The sequence below is a fragment of the Calonectris borealis genome, chromosome 18, assembly GCF_964195595.1.
Source record: "Calonectris borealis chromosome 18, bCalBor7.hap1.2, whole genome shotgun sequence".
NCBI classification, from domain to species: domain Eukaryota; kingdom Metazoa; phylum Chordata; class Aves; order Procellariiformes; family Procellariidae; genus Calonectris; species Calonectris borealis.
The window spans coordinates 11,743,760-11,768,584 of NC_134329.1; the positions used below are offsets into that span (position 1 = coordinate 11,743,760).

The following is a 24,825-nucleotide window of genomic DNA, read 5'->3' on the forward strand; positions in this document are numbered from 1 at the left end:
AATATAGCAACAGGTGTACTTCTCTGGATTTTGAGTATTTGTTTTGAGGCATGTTCCCCATTCCTATCAGGTAAGGGTGGAAAAGAGCGTGAGCATGAAAAGACTGATGCTCTGAAAGAAGCCACTCTGGTATTCTAGCATCTACTGGAGTGATAAGTTTTGTAAGAACTTAATTGCAAAACTAGGGAGAATCCAGTTAAACTGCTAAGTAGCAGTTTCAGAAATGATAGACTGACTTTTCGTGCAACATGTAGCTGGGCTGTGGAAGTCCCTGCTGCTGGGTGGTGTAGGTGTCAGTATTTTATGTGAGTTCAGGAGGAGGCAGCTGGCTCTAGTGTGCAATGCCTGAAGGTAACACAGTGTTGTTATACTTCCTTTAAAAACTCTTGGGGTGCTGCTTTGTATTACTCTGGGTCACCCGAACGTACCTCAAATGGAATATTATTAATATTGTCGTACAGTGAAATGCTTTTTCTGTGTAGCCGCTTCCTGTGGACTAACGCATATACCTGTTAGCGGATGGATATGAGAACTGATTGTTGTGACCTAGCTAGCTTTAAATGGTCATGAGAATGTATATGAGGAAAATGTAGCAATAAATGTCATTATAGTATGCGAGGCTCACTGCGTAAATGTCAAGTACAGTTCAGTTATTTTAAGGATGACATTTCCTGTGAAAGTGATAGGGGAACGTTGACGAAATGGCTGTAAACAGCGGGGTGAAAAGCATCTTGCAGTCCTTATGCGTTTGTTTGCCCGGTGTATCTCTACTAGTGGATGTAGTTGGCAGTTCAGAATAAAGGGAAGAATTGTCTGCTGTTTATAGGGAAAGTAAGAGTCATAGAAAAATAAAGCTGAAAAAAACGGTTTCCAAAAGCAGGCCCAGTTACAACTGCATCATTGTGACAGGTATTAGGAAAAAATGTTTCATGATGGAAATTCCATCTTTACCAATTTCTTTGAGATGAACTTGTCTTTGAAACTTCGTTTCTTTCTTAGCCATAGGAGAGTATTTCAGATAGGATGCCAGTTACATGGGAAATAATTTGTAGTGCATTTTGATCTCTATTCAAGTTGATTTTGTTTACAAATACGATTTTCTGGTGTTCGTTCACGGTCATTGAACTAACTCTTGGCATATTGCTATAGCTTATTCATGCTCTGCTTTTGAAAAGACCCTAGATTTATGGGGATGTATTTAAATGCAGTTAAAGCTCTTTTCTTACTGAGGAATTTTGCTTACATTTCGATTTTTAAAAATTAACCATCTTAGTCTCTGACGGTATTTATACTTCTTTTGACAGTAATCCAGTCCCTCATAGCACTGGTGAATGATCCACAGCCCGAGCATCCCCTTCGGGCTGACCTAGCTGAAGAATACTCTAAGGACCGTAAAAAATTCTGTAAGAACGCTGAAGAGTTTACAAAGAAATATGGTGAAAAGCGACCAGTGGACTAAAATCTGACACAATTGATGTCAGCAACATATGATAGAAGATCGGAGCAGTGCATTTGAGACACCCCGTAAAGCAGGACTCTATGGAAAATTGACAAGTGCCACCTTTCGGTGTTAACTTGTGGCTGTTACTAACTTTCTACAGTTTTCTTAATCAAAAGTGGGCTAGGTAACCTGTAAAGAAAGGATTAAAATTTAAGATGTTCTAGTTCTGCTTTCTTTGTTTAAAAATCACTGCTTCAATATACTTTAAAGTATGCTGTTTTCTTTTTCTTGTCAGAATTTATCAAAAATATCTTAGACTTATATTCTGCCCTTAAATTGAAAAGGTTGTGGCTGTCATTTCTTATTTTTTCTTGCAGTTCCCACTATCCTGAGTTCATTTAATTCTTCATTGAATTTTATCCCCCTCCCCAAACTGATGTCTTAGAAAAAATATCCCAGTTCTGGCAGAAAATGATTGAGTGTTTGGCAGTTTTGTTTACTTTTCTTTTTAAATGTTGCACTGTGCTTTGTGGGACTTGTTGCAAGTTCCCCTTAACTTCAGTTTGTAACATAATAAACAAAAAACAAACAAACCCCACAAAAACAATCAGAAATAATGTCCAGGTCTTATGTAAATCTGGCTGATGTTACCACAAAATGTTTATTAAACGGGGAAACCCAAGTTTTTGTGTGCGTCATTGAATTAAAATATGGCTTATGTCCTGCTTTTGGAAAACTTTGGAAAAAAAAAATTCTGTAGCAAATGAGTAGTGGAACGTGATGACAAACTTCTTTCACTTTTATTCTTAGTACCTATGCAGAGTAGCTAGGAAAACGTGCACAGAACAACATTGCAACCAGTTTAGAAGAGTTTCAGAAATTGGGGACCAAGAGGTACCAAAGTGATAAACTGGTTTTTGAGCTAAAAATCGGTATTTTGGAAACGTTAATTTTGAATTCAAGTACTAAATCTGACAGCACTGGTAATCATTTTAGAACATTTTTCCATCGGAATGTGTAAAAAACACCTGTGTTTTATGGGGTGGTACTCGTGCCACTTCCCAGCCCAATTGTGTACAGTTCTTACCGAAAATGGTATGAGAAGAGGATTAAGCAATAACCTGTAATAGAGTACGCTTCGCTACTACTGTTCCTATGTTCTCAAAATACACGGGTTAGATGATTTAATGAGTACTTCAAGTATCATTCTATCATTCTAACTCAATCAGGCAGAGCTGTTTTCCCGTTGCTCCAGGGCACACCTACGCGTGCTGAAGGAAGCCCTTTCTGTTCAGAATTGAGCATCCTTTACTGTGTCTCTGCTTTCTCCCAGCTGCCTGTCTTTTTTTCCCCGGCTAAAGTGTGATCATAGCTCCACAGTCAAACTGCCATACAATCAAACTGCTGTCTCTTCCCCGCCTGTCAAACTTGGGTATGCTATTGAGCAAACAGATTTATCTCCAGAAATTCTTAGGTATCTGGGAGTACATATCATTTCGATGCGCAGGAAGTCGAGTTAGAAAATCCCTCACCCAGATGGTTGTCTGTACTCCTAAATTCTGTTTTAATACAGCCTCTGCCTTTGCAACCTGTCAGAACTAGTGTGTCAAGCGGTAGGTCTCTTTCGGTTTTCATGTCTTGTATATTTGCTATTTCTTCATTCATCCCTCTCATCCAGCTTTCATTTCCGATTTAGTGTAAACAATGACAGCCCAGTACCTCACCTCTGTTGAAAGTAAATTTTTTTATAAGTTAGGGAGCTAAGAAATTTTATGTTTAAGTGTTCTTAGACAGATTCTTTGGCAGGTAAATAAAGCTAAACCACATTCACCTTATTTACGGAAACTTGCATTTCCTAAGTGTTTTCAGGCTTGTGAGAGCACTGTCTATTACCAAATTTTCACATCTTTGTGTCTTCATTTGCAGAAAGTTGGTACTGATTTTGTTTCATTCACGCTCACTGGGATTCATAATAAAATAATGCCAAATTATCTGTCAAACTGAAGTGTGTGTAACTTCTGCATCACGTGAGTCACTGTACCTTTCGATCATGTCTGTTGGCATGGAAACTTGCCATTCTCTAAATTTTCTTTTTATTTAAAACAAAACTGTAGCACTAGTTTGCTGCCCTCGTTGCTACTAAATGGTATACTTTCTGGTTGTAAGCCTCTCAGGTCAAAGACTGCATTTATTTGAATCGGTGTGACTTGGATGCCGTTGAAAGGGAACTGGAAGGGCTGTGTAATTCGAGGAACTCCAGTCGATTCATACAGGCCTACAGCAGCGCCATACCAGCTGTTCCGATTTCATCTGTAAAGGTCACATAGAAGACAGATATTGCTATCGGTTCTCTTTGCGTGCTCTTCATAGTTCAATTCTAAACTACAAGATGTGTAACCTAAGTGATGGCTTTTATTTGTAGGCAGCCCTCTGAAAAAAGACTGAGATCAAATACTGTACTGTATGGTTGAAGTCTGAGGAGAAAAAAAATCAAAGTACGAAGCCCTGCGTTAACTCAGGAAATCAAGCTCTTGTTCTCTCTGGTTCCCTAAGCCATGCTGAATTCTAAACGTGCAGTTTAATATCCAAAATAAAAACAGCGTATTGGTGAAACTACACCCAGGAGTACTGGTATAGGCTTTCTGCAATTCCATTCTGCTACCCTAATAAAAATTGCTCTCAAAGGCTTTGTGGCATGGTTTTATTTTCAGAGAGATCTGGGGTTTAGACTTCTGTTTTTTAAGTATCCTGGTACAATGACATTGTAGGTAGTGGTCTGAATATGGTTTTAATTTGAACTCAGTGTTGTCTTTAAAGCTTTCATAGAGCCACTGAGAAACTTCCTTACCTCCGTATGTTTTACGCAATTGAAAGGTTCCTTATTTAGAAGTCTTTTCGTAGTTCTTTATTTCTCCGTTTAAAGCTCCCTTGAATTTAAAAGAAAATTCGGGGTTTAATGCTGTTCGTTTAAAAATATGTAATTTGCAAAATATTTTTTTTTCTTCGCAATACAGAACTAACTCAGGTAAGACTGCCACTGTGTTTGCAGCGTTCAGCTAGCAGAAAATGCATACAGCAGTCAACAGGTGTGTAACGTCCTGAGGATTGTGATGAGAGCAAATTCATCGGTTAGAATATGGAGCAATTTAAATGTTAAAAAAAAATCCATCAAAATCCGGTCACATTACTAAAAAGCTGAGATCAGGTATTAAATAACTGGTGTTGCTGTCAGGCTTATCCCTGCACGTGAATAAAATACCGTCCGTCACTAGATGGCACTCACAGGTCTAACAGCGCTCTGGAACTTCAGCCGCTTTCTGCAGTCTAACATCTCTCGGGTTTTTTTATTCTCTGTTACCACACAGCAGGAACTTTGCCATCCAACACCGACGGGACAAGCTTCAGGAATTGAGTCATTCCAAAAGGTAACTGCTGCTCTCATCGGACTCGGCTGTTCGGTCTAGCACTTGCACAGTGCAGTGGATGGGTTTTTTTAAAAACAAACTTGTCATATATCAAACTAACTATGTGACAGTAATTTAGGAAGGAACCTGGAAAAATATTTTCTAAAGCATCCTTGATGTTGTTTTTCATATTTGTACAGAACAAAAACTTCCTCAAATGTTTTATAGGGAAGGTCAAACGTTTCCTGTTAATGATAGAAAAAGACGTCCTTTCAGCACTCTGCAGGCAGCAAGAGCAGATAGGTGAGTGGGTTTAGTTTGCTTTCCAGCTATAACTAAAACCAGAAGCCTCCTGAAGCGTTACAATAGAAAAAGGCCTGAGTTTATTTTTCACTTAAAAGAATGATGATCATATTGAAATTTTTAATATTAGAAAAAGGGTTAACCAAAAATGATTACGTTAAATAGATCTGCGCAGAAAATGAGCATAAACAATCTAAAATATTTTTTTCCCATGTGAAAGTTACACGAGTGACAGGGCTACAGTTAAGAACGCAGTTAAACGTATTAGTATTACTAGGGCTTGTTGAAGTTTGAATGCTTTGATGACAGGAATAAAAATGGACAAATACAAGGACCTTCTCCACTTGAAAACTTGCTCATAGTTGGTACATAGCCACGCATTTTTCACGAGAGACGGTGGGCAGTGCAGGAGCAGTTGCTGGCGAGCTCTCGTATGCAGCAGTTACTGAAATAGCAGGTGGGTCAACAGTTGCTGTTCTTGCAAAGTCATCAAAAAAAAGAAAAGGGAAGAAAAGCCTCTCTGAAGGGGCTGTGGCTGGTGTTACTTTCCTACAGCGGCTTAATGCCAAGAGGCAACGTAAATAGGAAGAGCCGTAATTACTGCTGGCTGAGGCTGTACATGGAATATGGCTGCAGACACTACCATGCTAGACTGCTCTGAGCAGAGAAATGCCCTGAAGTGACGTAACGTGCCCCTGTGCCCCTCGCCATCGATGGGCAGGCACGAGCGGAGGGGAAGGGACCATGACTGGGTGCTTTAAGAAAACCAAATGCTGAAGGTTTTCAGGCCCCCCGTGGGCAACCTACACCAAGGGGTTGCTCCAAAGCAGCACTTGCTCCCCAGCATCTTTCTTTTTTTTTTGCAGTTAAGTCCAAAAAGAGAAATGATCAGAACCCTCAGGGTGCTAGTGCGCTGCTTGGTCTCGCAGCAAAGCCTGTCTTCGTGCTTGGCAGGAACTGAGTGCTGGGAGGAGGGCTGGGCCTTGGCTGCCACGCTGCGCTGGAATGGTGTGCGAGTGGGTGACGCAGAAGAGGTTTGTCACATTCAAAGCAGATGCCGTGGCCTAAGAACGGCCAGTCAGGGCTCTGGGGTACTGCCTGTAGCGGCTCACAGGGTGTCGCTCCTCCATGAACATCCTAATGCTGTTCCCAGCTCCTGTCAGCTGTACCAGGAGGTATTACGCTGGTAACAGTGGTCTGGCTTCTCGGGACATAGCAACTGCGTATCTTCAGAGTATGAATAAATGTATGTATGTATGCTTGTTTACTTAAAGATCTTTGAATGAACAAAGCTGAATGTTCCTGGTTTTGTAATGGCTCTGCAGCTCTGGCTTAATTAATGTCTGGAGTTCATGGAGGCGCTCCCAGGACTGTGAGAAATCGTCTGGTCCTTCCCCACAGCCGCCGACGGGTGGGACGCTCGGGTACCCTGGATGCACCATCAGTTCAATCGTTACTGTCCTGCTCTGTAGCATCGGGTCTGCGGGCGAGGGCGCCTTGGACACGGACTCCACGATGGCGGTGTCGATGGCGCTCCAGATGTTACTGACAGACATGTTCTTGCCCATGGTACTCAAACCTATGTAAATGTCTGGCCACCTGTAGCCAGAGGAGGGAACACTGATGTTAATGCTAACGAGGTAGTTAGAAAGGAGTGTGTTACATCCAGTAGATTAGGAATCAAAATGTACCTAAAACTTAAGATAGAAAAGTTTAAAACTTTTAACTCTAAACAAAAGTAAAACCAGAACTACAAGCCAGTAATGCTTTTTCTTTCCTTATCGAAGCCAGGATACTATTTAAAGCAGCAGTTCTTCGGTCTGACAGAAAGTCCCCGCAAAGCCCCAGTACTGCTATTATTACTGTATTTATGTGTACTGTGTCACAGCACAAGCATTGTTTGGCATCTGTGAGCTTATAGATGCATTTTGTTGGCACAAAAGGGAAGAGCAGAGCTAAACTGAAAACTACCACACTATCAAAATAACTTGCTATTGCTAGGCCAATTAAAACCTGAATAATAACCATCTCTCGATAATAACCCTCGGCTAAGTGGAAACAAAAACATGACTGAAATAAAATGGAAACCACCCTGCTAACAAATCATTCTACTAGAATGTATCAAAGAGCCACAATAAAAGACAAAACACTGGACAAAACATCATTACTACTAAAGACCATACAGCTAAGGGGACACCAGCTAGAGGCTGTTTCTTATGCCGCTTCAACACCATTCTTTGTTCAAGTCTGGCTACAAACCTCAGTTCTTCTAGCGTGGCGTGTACAAGCCCAGGAGGGCTGTGCAAGTGTATGCGAGGGCAGAATGAGACAGTTTTTGGAAGAAACCAAGGCTGGGGTCTTTACCTGCTTGATCAAGGAAGAGGCCGGCTGACCACTCAGCTCTGAGAAGAGTTTGCAGGACTTAAGAAAAAAAAGTTTTACTTTTTTTAACTGTAAACTGACCAACTGCAACTGCTAACGCCTCGTTCCTATGGTAAGCAGTCTTGTGCTCTCCAGTGTCACAAACTGAACTCGAGGGGCTCAGTGTGGTACCTCTTTGCACAGATGCTGAAATTGAGTTGCAGAGTTGGGTTCCCTGTGACTTCAGCTGACCGCGCTCTTCCCATTTTCCTGGGTTTCCTTGTGTTACATGTTTCTTTTGTAAGAGTTTGTCGCTCCTCGCCTCCCCCGACATCAGGAGTCGAGGTGGAATGCGATGCGTGTCTGCGCTGCGGCGGGTATAGACGCGCAGGTCCCAGGGGCAGCCCCATGAGTTCCTCCCTGTGCCCCCGGAGAGGTGGATCGCCGGAGCAGCGGCTTCTCGGGGAGAGACTGACACCACCCCTGCCCTTCAGTAGCGCGAGAAGCCCTGGAGCGTTTTCACTAAACTCCCCTGCACTGTTCCTCTTGTGAAACTGCCCTAAAAGGAGGGTTACCCTCTCCTGAACTGCTCTGTGAGTTGCTGTGCCCTTCTCTCCCTCAGAAATAGGCTGTTCAAGTGCAGTCTGTGTGCTCTGGCTGGAAAGAGCGTGGTGAAATGCCAGCCTGCTGCTAGTGTTCAGAACAACTGATACAAAAAAAAAAAAGAAATCCAAGAAAAGAACTTTTTCAGTAGACTGAGAAAGTAATGAAATCTGCCCCAAAGGAGATGTGACTGCAGGGGTCTCAGATGAAATGTCTTTAATCCATAAAACACTGTCTAAGCTTTTAAAAGTATGTTATTGGGGGAAGGGCTGAGCTTTTTGGGTTTGGCCCCTGAGATGCAGGACACTGACAAGACTGTTTGCTTAGAGCCGTGATCACCTGCTGTGGCACTGCAAGCTCTCTGAGCTTCTTGCCTCCCCTTAACAACAAACGCTTGTTTCTAATTAGTCTCTTTCCTGCTACTTAAAACCCTTTCTCCACTATTCCAGGGAGATGAAAAGTTATTTCTTGAAAACTTTCCCTAGATCATACTTTTAAAATTCCAGAGTTGATACAGCACTTCAGGTTCCTACAGTCCCAGACACCAGGCTAACGCACCTTCACTAGAAAGGCTGAGAAACGTACCCTGAAAAGCACAATCCCTTTCAGGTGGGAAGTGAGTCATCTCTGTTCAAACAAATCTGCTTACTAAGCCCTAGTGCCCCCAGTACTTTTGTACTCCTCCTGAACTTTCTTGTAAGCCCCAAAGTGGAAGGAGAGAGGTGGTGTTCCATTCTGAAAAGATGCTATCAGGAACTGGTAAGATCTTAAAGCTTTACTAGAAAAAGAATGAGTAGTGCCTGTCTTACCTTATTCCGTGCCTTGTAAACACATCCACTGTGTTAAAAGAATCTTCTTCTACTCCCAGATAAAAGTCCATCAGGGATGGTGGAATCCAGTCACAGTTATGAAGGCCTGGCTCTATCGGGACACGTGTGTACTTAATCCCATATTCCTCTAACACCTCTGCAAATACGTGCCTGACCTCTGTAAGTAAAAACACAGACACTTCAGTCAGGAATTGGATAACCAGCTCATCACGTCCCCTGAAAGCTGTTTGCACAGAGAGGTCTTTCCTTTCCACGTTTAAGAAAATATAATCCCATTTGGCTTCTCTTCTGCTGAAATGGTTTTCTTCATCTGGATGGGAGTCCCCTTCTATACGGGAAACATTACTTCCTCAACATCTGCTATAGGTGCCTTGTCCCCTTCGGTGCTGAGCATTTAGTCCAGCAACCCCTTCTAAGTCAGTGACTCTGGTCCTAGAGTGCCCCAGAGGTGACTGCACCGTCGGTTCTTCATCAAGTGCCTGCACAGCCGGATCTGTTGTGAGGGTAAGTTGCCAGGAGTGCTGTCATCCAGAGGCAGCTAAGTGCTGGAGCGGGGAAATCTGGATTTTTTTGCTCATTCAGTTTCCCATTTCTGTACCACAATGACCTCGTTTGCAAAACAGGGACAAAGATACTTGCCCACCTCTGTAAAGCATGCTGAGACCTGCAGACAGGGATTGGTTTGGAAACACAGCTGGCAGGATGGAGTTCTCCTAGCACCTGAAAGAGCTACCAGCTTTCCCAAACTCAAGCATTCCAGTCTAAACTGGCCAGTTTGCTGCCTCCCTCCTTTGATGTGGGCGGGAATTAGGAATGGAATTAGGATGCTGAGGTGAATTATCAGTCGTTGGAGGAAAAGGTGTAACCTGGGCCATCTGTGCCACTAATCCCCTTGTGCTGCTACAGGAAAACCCAGGTCACCAAGCAGCCAGTTTGGGCCCGGGCAGGACCGTCTCCCCAGGGCCCAGGTGGGAACATTCAAACTGCAATTGGAGAGCGAGTATCTTACGGTGAGGTTTATTGCCCAAACAGGGAGCTGTGGCAAGGGGAGTCCCCTCTGAGCTGAATCTCCGACTCTCTCACCTGCTCGGCGCTGGGAAGAAGACTCCCCCCTTCTTACCTGGGAGGACGTGGATGTGCTGGTGCCCATCCATGTGAGGAGGTAGGTGACCTGTCAGCTCATGGAACAGCTCCACCTGGGCCTTTAGCTCCTGCTTCACCTGCGCAGCAGAGAAGGGTCAGAGCAAGACCTGTCAGCAGGCTGAGATCAGGAGAGCACAAGGGGGCTGCTGGAGACCATGCTGGCCAGTACTGGGGACCTGACCCTGGGAGGCACAAAGTGCTGTGATGTATCAACAGACATGCAGTGCTGCTGGGTTGCCCAGACCTCCCCTAGGTGTGGGTCTCTATGGTGCTGGTTATGTGGATGGTGCTGATACTGGGATTTTTCTAAAATACACAGGATGTTTGAATACCTGTTTCCCTTTAAAATGAATGGGAAAATGGGTGCACATATCCCATAGGCAGTTTTGATCACTTGAACGCATTCATCCTTGCTCATGGGGCAAAACCAGCCATCTCCCTAGAGGACAAAAGCCTCTCACAAGGTGGTGAAAAGCCTGCTGCCTGCTTAGCACTTCTCTGGCATTTTCCCTTTACTGATCTCTAGGGTTTTTGTAAATATCTGTTCCAATGCTTCTTCTGCCCCCTCAGATAAGTAGTTAACAGGACATTAGCATAGGCAAGCACTGAAGCAGGGATGAATGAATTCTCAAAAGCTGCAGAGTCTTTGGCAGAATTAGGCCCAGGACCCAGAAAGCCAGCTCCAGCTGCCCAGGCAACACAGTCAAGATTCATCTCTAAGCTTACAGCTGGGATCTGGGAAAGATCTTCAGCTGTTATGTGCTGGGATAAGTGCAGGCTGATCTGTATCAGGAAAACAAGTTGCATGGTTGTATGTGGCTTTCTCCTACCTCTGACATATTCAGGAGACCTTCTGATAGAGCTGTTCTGAATCCCATTTTCCCATGGAAGAATCCATCTTGGTTGAGCAGAGAAGAGTTTGTCTTGAGCACCTCACATACAGGAGAGCCCTCGGAGAGGTTGGCATGCAGGCCTATTGGGATGTTGTATCTGTAACAGGAATTAAAATATCTGTTAAGCTTTGCACCTCTAGCTCCCTTACTGAGGCCAAAGGGGGAGATTTCAAGGAAAGATCTAGACTGATCTAAAAAGTGGTGGTGTACTTACTGGAGTACATCTTCATATCTCTGCTCTTCTAGAAAGGAAAGCAGAACGACACTAACCAGAGCAGAATATCTCCAGGTAACAACCTGTGCAGTCTGCCAAGGGCCAGTCTGTGAGACTCCGCCAGCTCTCTTCTCACCCTGACTCCTGTGGAGAGAGCTGCCACGAGGTGTCTCAGGCTAAATGCTATAACTGCATTAAAATGCTATAACTGCACTAAATGCTATAACTGCACACTGTTAGTAACTGCCCTGCAGTCACTAGTGACTAACAGAAAAATCCGGACCTTGCAACCCTTTTCTAAAGCACTTCATTAGCCCTTGCTAGGTATTCCCTTGAGTTGTTCACCCTATTAAAGATGCTACATTTATGAGACATTTGAGTTTTACTTGACAACTTCTAAAGCTGCCTTTAAGTAGAATCCAGTCATATATAAACAGTGCCCAAGGCAGCTGTTATGGCAACAGCATAGGCTGCAAGTGTAAATACTGTCCGAGTTTAAGGGTTTCCTGGTCCAAGAGGCTGCAGCTGAAATTCCCCACAGTGGCCAGGTTTCTGTCTCCTGGTGCAGATGATCACTCACTGAGTGACAAGGCTAAGCTGTACAAACTAGCGTCTCTCTGGCACAGACGAAGGATTACTGCAGGAGGTCAGCAGTGTAAGCGTAGAGCCTTGCTAAGGAATCATAAGGGTACAATTTATTTACTAGTTGCACTCTGCAATGTTAAAAAAAAAAAAAAAAAAAAGAAAGAAACTATGGAGTTAGTGTATCTGCAGAGCTCCTCTCAGCCACAGGCCTCTGCAGAGTGCTGGTGTTTCCTTCTTGGTCTGTGCTGTGGATTCCCCTACAACAAAAACAGGACCTGTGAGTGCTCAGATTTGTGCTGAGTTTCATTAGCACTTCTGGAAATCCTCAAGATCAGTGGCCAAAATGATGCTATGAAACTTTTTCCAAGACAACCCCTGGCCTCTGGCTGACCCAGTAAGTAAATGACAGAACTGCAATGTTCCTTCCATGCTGCCCAGGCTGAGTCACGGTGCAGAGTTAATTTCAAGGCAACAAGTCTGTGACGCTTTAAATTCTTCCTGGAACTTCTGCATGGAGCTGCTAAAACTGGGCACAGTCTGTCCCTCTTACAGCCCTTGTACCAAGGAGGAAAACAAAAGCAATCCCCATTTAAGCAAAGTGTGCAAAAAACAGATCTCCCCCTTCTGTCTGCTGCCCTGAAGCTGACTAGTGAAGTACCAAGTTACTGGGAACAGAAGGATTGCAGATGGATGGACCAAGTCAAGAGTCATTTAGCTCCTTCGGGTCCTAAGGCTTTGGCCCTTGCAGGACTGAAAGTCTTTTTTCCTGGCTCCTCCATGTCTTGTGCTCCAGGTGGATGGGTAGTCTGTTGTTAGGTACTGCTCCTTCTCAAAGACACAGATGTTATAAGTCAAGTTGTATGGACAGCTCTGGGAAACAAAATGAGTCCATGTCTTTCCAGCCCACTGTGTGATTAGGGAGCTTAAATGTTTGCTTAATGGAGCAAAACAGCTTGTGGAGAGACAGTCCTCTCTAGCGTTTCTGATTTGGTGATTTCTCTGCAGCAGGGCCTGATTGTATAACTGATGATAAACGTTCATCTGGTTTTCATACATGGGGCCTGAGCACATGATGTGCGCGCTGACTCCTTGCTAATACAAGAACTGGAAGGTGCTGTCATGGGGAGTGGGGGCCCTTAAGCAGGCAGCTGATGGCAGGGCAGGAGGCAGCTACAGTGCAGAAGGGGTGCTGTGGCAGGAGGGCTTCCCCTCCATCCTGTGACCTGCTGTGTACCCTGCATGAGCCCAAAGGCAGAGGGGGAGCCTGTGGTTTTGTTTTGGTTTTTTAAGTCCACCCCAGATTCTTTATCGTGTCTCTGGGAAGCTCTGACTGTATCAGCTGATAGCATTATTTGTACCACAGCCACTGCTGTCTGCAAGAAAAAGGATTCATGTGTTACCATGAATCAGCAGATGGAAGACTTTTTTTGTTGAGCACTCTCCTTCTCATGTGTTGTGGGAGGGCAAGAAATGAACAGCTGAGCCTCTCAGTGTTGTCTCCCAGGAGCATCAAATGAACTACCTCCAATTCTGCAATGCCTCAAATGCCGTGAGGGAAGCTATTTCCAGGAAAAGGCAAGCCCCTCCGACAGGTGTGGGACACCAAGGAGCCAGGCGCTGCACTGCGTAACATTAGAGCCGCTCCTCCGCCTGAGCTGAAACCAGCCCCAGAGCTGGGGAATGTGCAGAATGTGGAAGTGCAGAGAGAGCCGGCCTTGTTCTCACTGTAAGGGGAAACTCTGACTGTGACATTAGAGCATGTTTCGGAGCTTTGGCTAACACCAGCTGAATAACTTAATAGTTTTCTCTTAGTCTGTCAAACCAGCCAGGACTAACTCTGTCCATGCTGAGGCATCTAAAGAGGAACTGCTAGTGTTTAACGGCTCTGGGATACAGGGACTGAAACCAAAACTCAAAATGCAGCACGTGAGAAACTTGTTCAGAAATATTCATCTGTGGGAGATGCACAGAAGCAGGCATGCTGAGAAAGCTGTAAAGATTCGGGAAGGAGGACAACGCAGCAGGCACAGCAGGGTTCTGCTGCTAGCTAGCATTTTCCTGTACCTAAATATGTGTGTTTCCTCTGGGTGCAATGAGCCAGATGATGCTCCTATTCAGCACCAAATGTCCTTTTGCCTGGTGTTCATTCCTAACAATCCTGACACCGCATGAGTATCTGAAGTCCTAAGTGCAATGAGATGAAAACATGAGCAAAACTTAAAGCATTATAGTAATTAGCTGGGCTGTACCTTGGGAGACAGGGCTCCAATCATGCTCTGTCCTGACCAGAAGCTTGGGCTTTAAGACTGAACCAACAGGCTTTTTTCCCCACTGACTACTACACACCCTGGACTAACTCTTGCTCCTGAGTGCTTCTCACCACTGAAATATAACTCGTGCAACCAAAAAGCAGTGCCAAGGCATGCTGTATTGTAAAAAAGGCAGGGAGAAAAGTCAAGTTATGGGAATATTCTGGAAGGGCTGCTTTTTCAGAGGGCAGGTGATTGTTTCTGCTACACAAACATACTTTACAGTTGCCCACATCTTTTCAAAGACTGTAAAGTATCTGCTATTTCATTGGCTGAAATACTGAAGCAGAGACCAGCAGCTCAGGCAGCTTATACAGCATGTGATGCCACACTGGGAACAGAGCTCAGCTGTTGTGGGTTTGGCCTCATACCCACTCCTCTGCCTCAGTCCTGTATAGATCGGACAGGCTGAGCCCTGCTGGTCACTGCCAGTCAAGTCTAACTGCTAATTGCCCCTCCTAAGATTCAAAATTAAAGGATTGGCATTGAGCTTCAAGCAACAGTTTAGTTTCTGCAATAAAAGCACTGCAGTAGCAAAACAAAATGATGCTGAGGAATCTGCTTGGTGTCTCTAAACTCATTTTAGTGGTTGCTTTAAGCAGCAATGACCCTTCCACAATCTGTTTCGAGAGGCCCATGTCTAGATGTTTGCAAGTCTGTCCCACTGCCCTGGAGAATGCACAGACATGAAGCAGGATTTAGCACAAGGGTTCAGTTCACTCCTGATAAAACCAAAGGACAGTGTCTACAAGGGTGTGCTCCTGTAGCATAAGGAGCATTAGGCTGGGCTGTCTGTGAGCTTGTTGAGAAGAGGTTCAGGCCAGTAGCTTCTGCAGGCTTCATGAAGGTTAGTCCATTAGTGAGCTGATTCCACTCAGAGAAAGTTGGCTGTTAAAGCCAGCCTGGCTCTGGTTCTCTGCTCAGCATCTGCTGTAGAGGTGGAGGGGGGGGAAAAAAAAAAAGGAGATACCCTTACAACAAATGCTACAAGGGGCAACAAGGAATTCAGTCTGGAAAGACTTCTGAGTCAAGCCCAGCCCAGTTATCAAATAGAGAGAGGAAATACAATCAGCTAAACTGCCTCTTTTTCAAGTAGTTTCTTGTTTTGCCACAGGAGTTCTCTGAACAAATGTCTGTGCTGAGGCAATGGGCTTTTGTGCAGTTGCAATCCCTGTTCATTCATATCCTTAACAGTAAAGAGTCCCTGGAGACTATTGCTATACTGAGTCACTCTTCAAAATGCCCACCAGCTTTGCACGTTTCTGAGCTTGGTGGATGAGTAACAGTGCCCTGGGTCCTGCCTGGCCACAGCATGGACTCCGTGCAGTCCCTGCGTTCCTGGGAGCAGTTGTAGTGGCTGTGGGAATTATGTGATTCCCCAAGCCCAGTCCCAATTGTCTTGCTGAAGGCTGCATGCTCTGGCATAAGTATGGCACTTACCCTTTTCCTTGATGGGTAAAAAGATCCCACCTTCAGCATCCTGTTTGTATCCGGGAAATTACTGGTTCATCAGGTTTCAGCCCAAGTGTGACGCAGTTAAGAGTCTCATGTAAATATCTGTATTTAGACATCCTGCTTCAGTAAACATCCAAGTGTCTGAAGCCAGACAAAGCAAGGCTGTGCTTTGTGCAAAAGAGTTGCACCTCTTAGTTCCTCCATGTTGGCATTTTCACACTTTATTTTTTTGGTCCCCAATTTCACCCTTCAGCAAACTGTAAGATCTAACTGTCTTTCATCAAATAGCATCTTGTCTTGCTCCATTAGTGCTAAGGACTTATTTCTGCTGGAAGAAACACTCCAAAGCCTCTGCAGCGTTAAGAACTGGTACTGTAACATAACTTAGGGTTGTGACTTTTTTGTAATTACGTCTTTGTATCAACTGAAGCTCCTGAGTCCATGACCTTACATCAGCAAAAAGTGCTGCTGCCAGTAAAGTTAATAGGAACTGGGATTCTAGTTTAAGGCCTCAGATTGGGGCCCACCCCTAATCCAAACACAGTTCAGCAGTGGAACTGTCTGCCTTGTGATTAACAGTCAGATAAAAGGGTGATGAGAAAGCATGAGAGGCTTCTAGATTAGTCAGATGTTGACTGGGAGGGTCAGAATTAAGCCACAATTTACACACACATTTTGCAATTAGTGTTGATGGGAAAGGAAGTGAAAACATAGACAGCAATTAAATGTGGTTTTGTTAGATTCTTCTGTTAAATGTACCCAGATGTTGTGGGGGCTTCAGCTTTTGTGTAGCTGATGTTCAGCATTTAAACTGCAAAAGACCCAGGAAGACTGAGGTTGTGTTCTAAAATATGTCACTTTTCATGAAGTATTTGGATATAATCATCTGGAAAAGGGTCCTAATACTCAGTCACAACTGAGCTGGTTGATAAAAGGGAGGGAAAATATGGCAGCAAACAATCTTAGGTCTCTCTATTTCTGCTATCTCCACATTTCTAACAAAAAATGAAGGGAGCTATTTCAGGTAACAAAATAACCCTTCCAATCTCTGGGAAAGGCTCTGGAATAAGCACCAGGAAGACTGGTTGACTTCAAGGTGGGGCTTGATAAGTAGAAAATCAAGCTTATATTATATGGATAACCAGGAAGTCGCAGTCAGTCTATGTCCCATAAAGAAAAAAGTTTTGAGTTACCGAAAAAAAACCTGCAGTGGAAGTCTCTTTTCCCACCTGCTGTTCTGGTTATGTACTGTTCTAGCAGTTGCTATCAATAGGTTTGTCATTTGGTGATGAATCGGGCCTCTGCTGAAACTTCTATTTTGCCTGAAGTGAGTGGGTCCCTCCTTTTAGCCCAGTTGTGATAGTGAATGAGAAAAGCCCATGATCCAGAACCTAGATGTTAAGGAAGGTGTATTATTTACTGCTTGGTTCTGCTGTTTTGCAATTAGTTTGTGCTAGAGCTGGCACAAAGAGCTGCTAACTACCATCACATTTTTGCCAAGGCTTCTAATCAAAACACAGGGCAACAGATGGTATACCCAGAAGCCTACAGACTTATTGTGAAAATGAAGGGAGGAAAGAAATTCCAGAGGAACTGTGTTCCTTTCTGAAGGATGCCGAGTCCTAACATTGCAGGGCAGCATGAGGTGCTTAAGAAGGACTATCCTGCAAAAAAAAGTTGTCTTGTTACTAATTAGCTTTGCCTGCATCGAATTAACTGAAGACCAGGTGAGGAGAGAGAGCTCAAGACCTGCAGTGACGAGTAACCATGTCATAGACAGTTAATCAAGAAGCACCCAGATAATCTCCACAAGCCATAGAAACAGTCCAGCACTCTGACAATCCTGGCACCGTGTGTGCAAAAGACCAAATCGCACAACACTGGAATGCAGCACAAGAAAGAACAAGCTACTTGCTTCAAGCCTCTTCTCTCAGCTGGTGATAGATCCAGTCTCCCTGCTTACACCACTCTCTAGTCAAGGCTGAAATGTCTGCTATGGAATTAAGCATATATGCATGTGTGTATATATATTGTATATATACTACTTGCTTAGTTGGGTGTCTGTGGGGGAAGACAAACATGGGGGGAAAAAACAGGGCAGACTTTCATCCCATAAAACACAAAATGTTGCAAAGCCTCAATATTCACAGTGGGATGGGAAACAACACCAAGCAGGGGAAAGAAAGGGAGTAACAGTGGCAAGGCAGTCAAGCAACAGTGATACTTTCCCATTTTTGCACCACAAGATGAGGAGGATTCAATGACACTTCTATTAAGTCTGATCTGTTAGACATCTGTGTCTAAAAAGAGTTTGCGTGTACCTTTGCAATAGAGGAACAAATATCTTAGGGGTGACAGAAGAGTTTGTTTACATGCACAGGTGCCAATTAAGTGCATGTGTACTAGCAACACCTGAAGTGGGGCTTGCATTAGAAGATGACAGACCCTTTTCCCCAAACCTGCAAATGCTTCCCCCATGCGTGGGTAGGCTGAATACAGCTGCAGAGAGTTACACAAGTGAGGAATTGCAGAACCTGGGCTGTTGATCTTCAGTGCTGACAGATGTTCCCGAAGTCACCCGGCTTATATTCTCAGAAACAGATTTAAATCCATCTCATTCACATTTACAATTCAAAACTATTCCCCAAAAGAATGAAATTGTAGCAGCAGGTTGCAACTTCTGCTGTCACCTGCTCTCCAACCTGTCTTTTCACACCCGTATCAGCTGTTAACACAAATGTCATGACCTGGATTCAAAGATGCTTTTTAAACCTCTGATTACATGGCCTACTTTCTGGCTATGGAAATGAGGCCAGGTGGATTCTATATTTAAAAGCCTGCTAAAGACCATGGCTAAAATAGCTGACAATGTTACTAGAGCATTGGGGCTTAAAGGGTTTCATGGTGCCTCCGTGTCTAAGAGAAGTTGCTGGCTTTTATCTCTTTGTTTTGTATTTCATTCATTTCATTTACTAACAGGATTTTAGGCATCTGAACAGTGTTGTGTCCTTCTGTCTCTCCCCTTATCATCCCAGAGGCAGTCCCTCTCTCAGTGTTTGTGTATAATCTCTAACCTTTTTACAGATGACCAGTTTGCCACTAACAACACACCCTGCCTTCCCTGTACCACCCAACACCAGAGAAGCTACAGGCTGCAATTTCCAAGTATCCCTAAAATCACAGCCAAAATGGGGAGAGATGGTCAAGGAGAACAAGGACAGCATGACTGTCATGAAACTGTCCCCTGCAGCAGCTGTATTTGAAGCATAAGGTCGACGTTATTCTAGTACCAGTACGGCTCCTTTCGTTTTCTGCTTTCCTAAATTGTTTCTCAACCCTGCTGCTCTCTCTTTCAGGACATACTCCTGCTTCCAAGTGCCTGCCCACACTGGAGCTGAAGCATTAGCTGGGTTTTACCTTCTAAATACAAGTAATACTTCCTATTAAAGGATTTGCTGGGCTAGTCTATGAGAATGACACATAGCATTTGATTTGCTACAGAGCCAACTGTACCAGCAACCTCTGAAAAGTTTGTGAAGGAGTGAAGGTGGTAGGTACAAGGCAGGTAAAAGGTATTGTCCCTCTCTTTATGTATGCAGTTTTTACAAATGGATTTATCAAGCCTCAAATTAATAGAAATATTGAGATGTTTTTTAAAAGGTTTCTGGGGTGGAAAAATCAAGTTTTCCACTGCCCAGATTTATAACTTAGCCCTTGCAGAATCACACCTTTCCCTGGTTCTGCAATGAACCTGGCTGAAATACATCAAATTAAATAAGATTTAAAGATTTGTACTTTTAAGCTCTAACAGTTTTAGGGGTAGCAGCTTGGCCTGGGTATATAGTGTGGACTTTCATTCTGATGGTGCATCTTTTACAAGTGTGGGAAGATAAAGTCCAACAAACCCAAACTCTACTAGTCAAATTGTGTAAGTGGCTTTCTATCCCAAGGAAAAAAAGGTGCAGTGCAGTGGCTAATACCAAAGAAAGAGCCATTATGGGTATGGTTGGCAGGTCACTGGTTTTACTATGAAGAGTCTTAGTAAATATGCCTGGAATCCAGTTTTCTTATACCAGCCTGGGCTATGATACAGGGTTTATACTGGGGCTACAAAATACTAAATTTTACAGGCTTGGCTTTCCGTGGATAGCCTGTGGAGGCTGCCCACAAAGGGGCTAAAGAAAGTAGCTTACCTCCTTGCCAGCTTGGCTGCATCTGCTGCAGCACTTCCGTTGACTAGAAGGGACACGTTAGACACCGCACCAGCCAGGAAACAGTCCACGATGCCTTGGTTTCTCCGAGGACAATAGCCAAAGTCATCTCCAGTTACTATTAGCTTCACCTGAAGCATCCTTAGAGGTCATCCCTAGCAAAAATGTAAAGGAGGGAAAATCGGAATAATCAGCAGTCTGCAGATCACAGGCAAACAGGAAAAGACAGGCTCAACGGGGGCGAACCCTGTCGTGACTCAGCCCCTGACTAACTCCTCCTGCTCCACCTCAGCCTGCCGCTGTCTCGCCGCTTGCACACTAGCCGGATTTGCGTGTGGCCGCCTGGCTCACACCACACCTGCCTGCTCCTGCAGTGGGAGCACCGGAGCCTTCCTTTCTTTGCGGGAGCAAAGGCCTGCCTGCACTTTGTACTCTTGTAGATGAGGAGTGTGCAAAGCTCAGGGGCTTCGTGGGCTGATTTAATCGACTGAGGGTGCGTCAGGGGTTCAAATTCCTTTCCCCGCTGCACACCCTCGCCCGCGGTGCCCGGTGAAATGGCACCGGTGCGAAGCACCTAAGGCAGCCCCGCAGCCGTGACGCCTCGCTGTCACCGATCCCCAGCCGCATCCAGCGCGGCCGGAGGGAGGTGCGGGCCGTAGTGCGGCGGAGCCGTGTCCTCGGGACAACAGGAAAGGAGCGGTCCCCGGCAGCGCCGCTCAGGCCCTGCCCTCCCGCTGCGGCAGGGGCAGAGCGGGCCCCGGAACCCCCCCGGGGCGGTGCGTACCTCCGCTCCTGCCCGCTCCCGCGCCCAGGGCCACCGCCAGGTGTGGGCGGCTGCAGCCGCCGCCGCCGCTCGCGCAGCGGTCCCGGTCGCCGCCGCCCCGGGGGGGATGCTGGCCCCGGCGGCCGAGCGCTGCCCGCGCCGCCCCGCCGCGCATCCCGCCTCCCCCGGTGCTGCCGCGCAGCCCCAGCCGGCAGCTCACCCGCGGCGAGCGGCGGCCCCGCCGCAGAGCCCGGCGCCTCCGCAGTCCCGCGAGCGCCGGGGCGGCCCCTGGCGGCCGCGGCTCGCAGCGCCGCCCGGCCCGGCCCGGCCCAGCCCGGCTGCGGTCAGGCTGCCTGCCGGTGCCGGGCGCCGGTGGGGCTGTTCGCGGGCAGGGCGCTCTGGCGCAGGCCGGAGCGCCGGGGAAGGGCCTAAGGGCTCGCCTCCGTGGCGTTGCCGCGGGGCCAGGCGCTTTGCTGTGCCGCCGGCAGCTGCAGGTGGGATAAGCAATTCAGGTCGTGCTCTTTGGTTGCTTCAGTGCAAAATCAATCATCCCAACAATGCCATGAATATATAATCCCTCAATCCGTGACCTCCACACCGGCCACTTGCTTGTTCCCCCCCCCGCCCCGCCTTCGTTTGCTGGCAGAGTGAACCCGCTGTGAGTTCAGAGCTGCAGTTCAGTAAACCCTGGTCAGGAAGTCCCCACGGTTCTTGACGCGGGGCTGGGGAAGGGCAGGGAGAACAGAAGAGAGCTCCAGGAAGAGCAACTTCCAACGTGCTATCGTTCAGTGCTGGATGAAAGCCAGTTCTCCATCAGGCTGCATGTGAAACCCTGTTTGTCCTGGCATTGAACTGCTGCTTTTTCTTACTGCAGAAAAGCTATTCTTGATCTACCAGAATGAAAGTGAAAGCACTGAGGAGCTTAGAAAGGTTGAGTGGGAGATATTATCAGCCTGCATTTTTCACCTGTGGAAGGAGAAGATGAAGTTCTATCAAAGTAGAACTTCTCAGTCTGTAATGTTATTCCAAAATATTCACCCATGCCTCCTATTGCAGGAGAAACAACAAAGAGATGTTTCGGGCAGGGAAAAAGTGATAGTTCAGAAAGTGCTGGGGTAACATGTCCATGGATTCAGGGTAGCTGTCTTGGTGGTTGCTGTTAACCTGTCCTAGGAAGCAGGGATCACACTGGGACTGAGACCCTTGCATGGATGATGGCGATTTCCATGCCTGAACCTGTGCCAACGTGGAGGTAAGAGGGCTGGGGAAGAGAAGAAACAGCTGCCAGGCCAAGCACGGGCTTCTTGGAAGAGCAGCTGGGGTGGAACAGGTTGGAAAGGGCTTCTATGGGAATAGACTGACCATCCTGCTGCTTAATTTGTGGCTAAGGCAAAGTCGTTTGGGCTAACTTAGCTCTCCTTCATTCCAACCTGTTCTCAGTTCTGGGCAATCCTTGCATAAAGAAACCAAAGCCTCCAGGTGTTCTCTCTTTCTGCAGAATTCACTTCCTAAAAGACAGCCAGCCCCAAGCCCCAAAGTCAAGGCGATGACGTGCAGGCACAACCAGAGACTGACCGTCCTTCTCAGCAAAGGAAGAGCCATCAGTTGGTGGAGACAAAGAAGCACAGCTCAGTGGAGGGAATTCCACTGCTTTCACACCCAGAGCTGAGGTATGACACGTCTGTATGGGGGGGGCATGAACACCTGTGTATCCAGTGGTTCTCCATGTCTGTTTCCTCACAAGGAATTTGGAATCAGTGAATCGAGGTAGGTTGCAGCCCTGTTGATCTTCAGGCTCTCATCGATTGCAGTCCACATAGCAAACTGCTACAGAACTTTGGAAGGGGAATGCCTCTGCCTCCCACCTCAGATCGCTCTGCAGCAGTAAAAATGCTTCCATTAGCCTGAGAGCACTTTGCAGGGGCAGCTAAGATCTGGAGGATTGTTTGTTAGGAGTATTTTGATACTTTGAGGGAGGAAAATAAAAGTAGAATGGGTGGTAGCAATGTTATTCATGGAAGAATTTGGTTCCTAGGCTGTGCTCTCCCTACAGGCCCTGAAATGGGCAGCATGGAGACTTGTGCTGGATCTAGAGTGGACATCAGCTGTCCGTCACTTTCTAGAGCTTACTCTTCCCTGACATGTAAATGAACACAGACTACAGGAAATCATGGTGAGAGCTGGAGACAGCCTTCTGCCCCCTTAGCAACTCCCTTCTCATCGAAAAATTATATGGAATGAAATTCCAAACAAATCATGCTAAAATACTGTAGAGAACTTTCTAAATCTTCATTCTTGCAATTCCTGTGAGCATTTCCATCATTTAGTAGTTGTACGTCTCTGTTACAGAAAAGTTTTCCAGTGCCCTTGGCATTTCAGAGTGGATATTTGTGCAACTGCTACTTCCTTCCCCTTCTGGGAGATGAACCTCACAGCCTGCTCACATTCCCCCAAGGCTTCTCTTACTGATGAGGACTATTACTATAACAGATGAAATCAGCCAACTCTGAAGTAATGTCATGAATCAAAAACAAGTACCTCCTGCCTTTGCCAGTGCAAACTCTGGGGTTTTCTGCCTCTTTCTAGTACGGTCAATGCTGCTTGCCTCTGCAAAGGTGGGAGGCACTACATAAGAATCTTAGACAAAGCTTGGCTTCTCAGCCTCTTAACCTTAGTATGTGTTTAATGCTATTAACGGTAACATCCTTCTTAAATACTGAATGCAGTTCCTGGAGGCTTTTCTTTCTGATTTTATTCCTGTTTATCCAGTTCTCCTTCCCGTGACCGGAAGCAAACACTCCCCAGCAAGCAAATCTTGCCACTGTGCCACGTGCCCCTCAGATCCCAGCACAATATTTCCTCTGCAGCCTGTGTTACCCCAGCTGGCTGCCAAAATAGCCCTTGCAGCCAACCCCACGTAATCCAGAGGAAAGTCTCTTACAAATTCAACCTGGAGCTGAAAGGCAAGGCAGGCTTCCTCTGGCTAGTCTCTCCTCTTCAATGAAGACATGAAAGAGAATATTGGCCAGCATTTCTGGTTCAGCTGCATAAGCCAGGACATATACTAAGCACAGGCTACATCTTCTAGCTTAACTGAAACAAAACACAGCCCTACCTTATCTTAGTTGCAGAAGCCAGCAAGAGTTCTTTCCATCCTCAAGTGCTTCACTGGTTTTGAGCTTGAATTTCTTTCCCTGAACTTTGAGTTATTCAGTAGCAGATTTAGAGGTTTCCTGTGTTTCACAAAAGTATTTCCTAATGATTAATGCTTCCAACAAGCCGTCTGTTGACATGTTGACATAAAAAATATATTTTCTTTTTCTTGTTCCCTTGGCTGCAGTGAGTTAGTTCATTTGGGATTACAATGGTAGCACAGTAGGACTTAGTTTGTCCTTTCCTTGCATGAAATTTTGTTGAAAATGTGAATTGTAAAAGACATTTGAATGAGACAAAGTAAAATCCTTTTTTTTAATGAAAGGATATTAAAATTTTCTTCTCTTCCCCAGCGTCAAAGATTTACAAAATCTTGGAAGTTCAGTGGCTTCTGTAGAAATGTTTAAATTAAAGCCTTTTCATCCCTCTACTGAGATCGGTTTTCAGAGGAAACAAGGTATATGTGTTCACGCTGTCGACACCCATCTCAGTCTCCGCTTGGTAGCAGTGGGATGCCTTGGCCAATTCCAACCTGGAAATCCTGCAACAAGCCAATGCAGCATGTGGCTCTGAGGCTGCAGTCCCCAAAATGATCTATAGCCCAGGTGCAAAACTGGCTGGTCAGTCGGTGATGGCAGAAAACAGAGGGCACTGCGGTGAGGCGTAGCACAGAAAGGAAAAGAAAATGAGTGGGCTTTTGCAGAGGTTGTGGTAGGTGACATGCAAGAATGTGGTAGGGGCATGTGTTCATTAGCTGTGATGTTCAGCGTCTGAGCCGAGTGAACCTGAATAGAAGTGAAGAAATGTAACTATGAGGAGAGCTGGACTGCCGGTGCCCGGATTTCCTAAAATTCACGGGCGTGACCAGCCTTGGGTGAGACAGAAGAGAGCTTTCCTCGCCTTTTCAGGAAACCTGTGCTGTGTGGGGCAGGGGTGAGGGTGTGGGCCAGCTCTCCGAGGGCACCGGACCCAGGGTGAGGGTGCAGACCCGGGCCCGTGAGGGTACGAGACCCGCTGTGAGGCACAGCTCGCCGATCGGTGGCCGTGGGGTGCCCGCCCTGGAGCGGTGCTGCGCCCGCCCGCACTACAACTCCCGGCGTGCCGCGCGGCGGAGGCGGCCGTGGCGCTTGCTCAGCGCCTGCTCCCGCCCAGGCAGC

At 45.9% G+C, this 24,825-nt stretch overlaps 2 protein-coding genes and 1 long non-coding RNA gene across 4 annotated transcripts in view; 2 read left to right on the top strand and 1 right to left on the bottom strand.

Moving 5' to 3' along the window:
• UBE2L3 (ubiquitin conjugating enzyme E2 L3) overlaps positions 1-3,441 on the top strand; it is an 18,590-nt gene extending 15,149 nt beyond the window's left edge. For both annotated transcript variants that reach the window (XM_075167968.1, XM_075167967.1), the window contains exon 4: positions 1,305-3,441. In XM_075167968.1, the coding sequence (XP_075024069.1) occupies positions 1,305-1,459 (155 nt within the window). In that variant the 3' untranslated portion in view covers positions 1,460-3,441. The remainder of the gene's footprint in view (positions 1-1,304) is intronic.
• On the bottom strand, positions 1,409-20,793 carry YDJC (YdjC chitooligosaccharide deacetylase homolog). Its single transcript, XM_075167965.1, has 6 exons — positions 20,736-20,793; positions 19,735-19,907; positions 10,916-11,075; positions 10,063-10,162; positions 8,922-9,099; positions 1,409-6,747 (listed from the first exon to the last, which is right to left on the bottom strand). Exons 2-6 carry the CDS (start codon positions 19,890-19,892, stop codon positions 6,417-6,419), a joined length of 927 nt encoding a protein of 308 aa, XP_075024066.1. The 5' UTR covers positions 19,893-19,907; positions 20,736-20,793; the 3' UTR covers positions 1,409-6,416.
• A 362-nt stretch (positions 20,794-21,155) lies between these two features.
• Positions 21,156-24,760, top strand: LOC142090303 (uncharacterized). Its single transcript, XR_012676488.1, has 3 exons — positions 21,156-22,185; positions 22,865-23,130; positions 24,022-24,760. It is a non-coding gene; the product is annotated as an uncharacterized LOC142090303 (long non-coding RNA).
• The last annotated feature ends 65 nt before the right edge of the window (positions 24,761-24,825 follow it).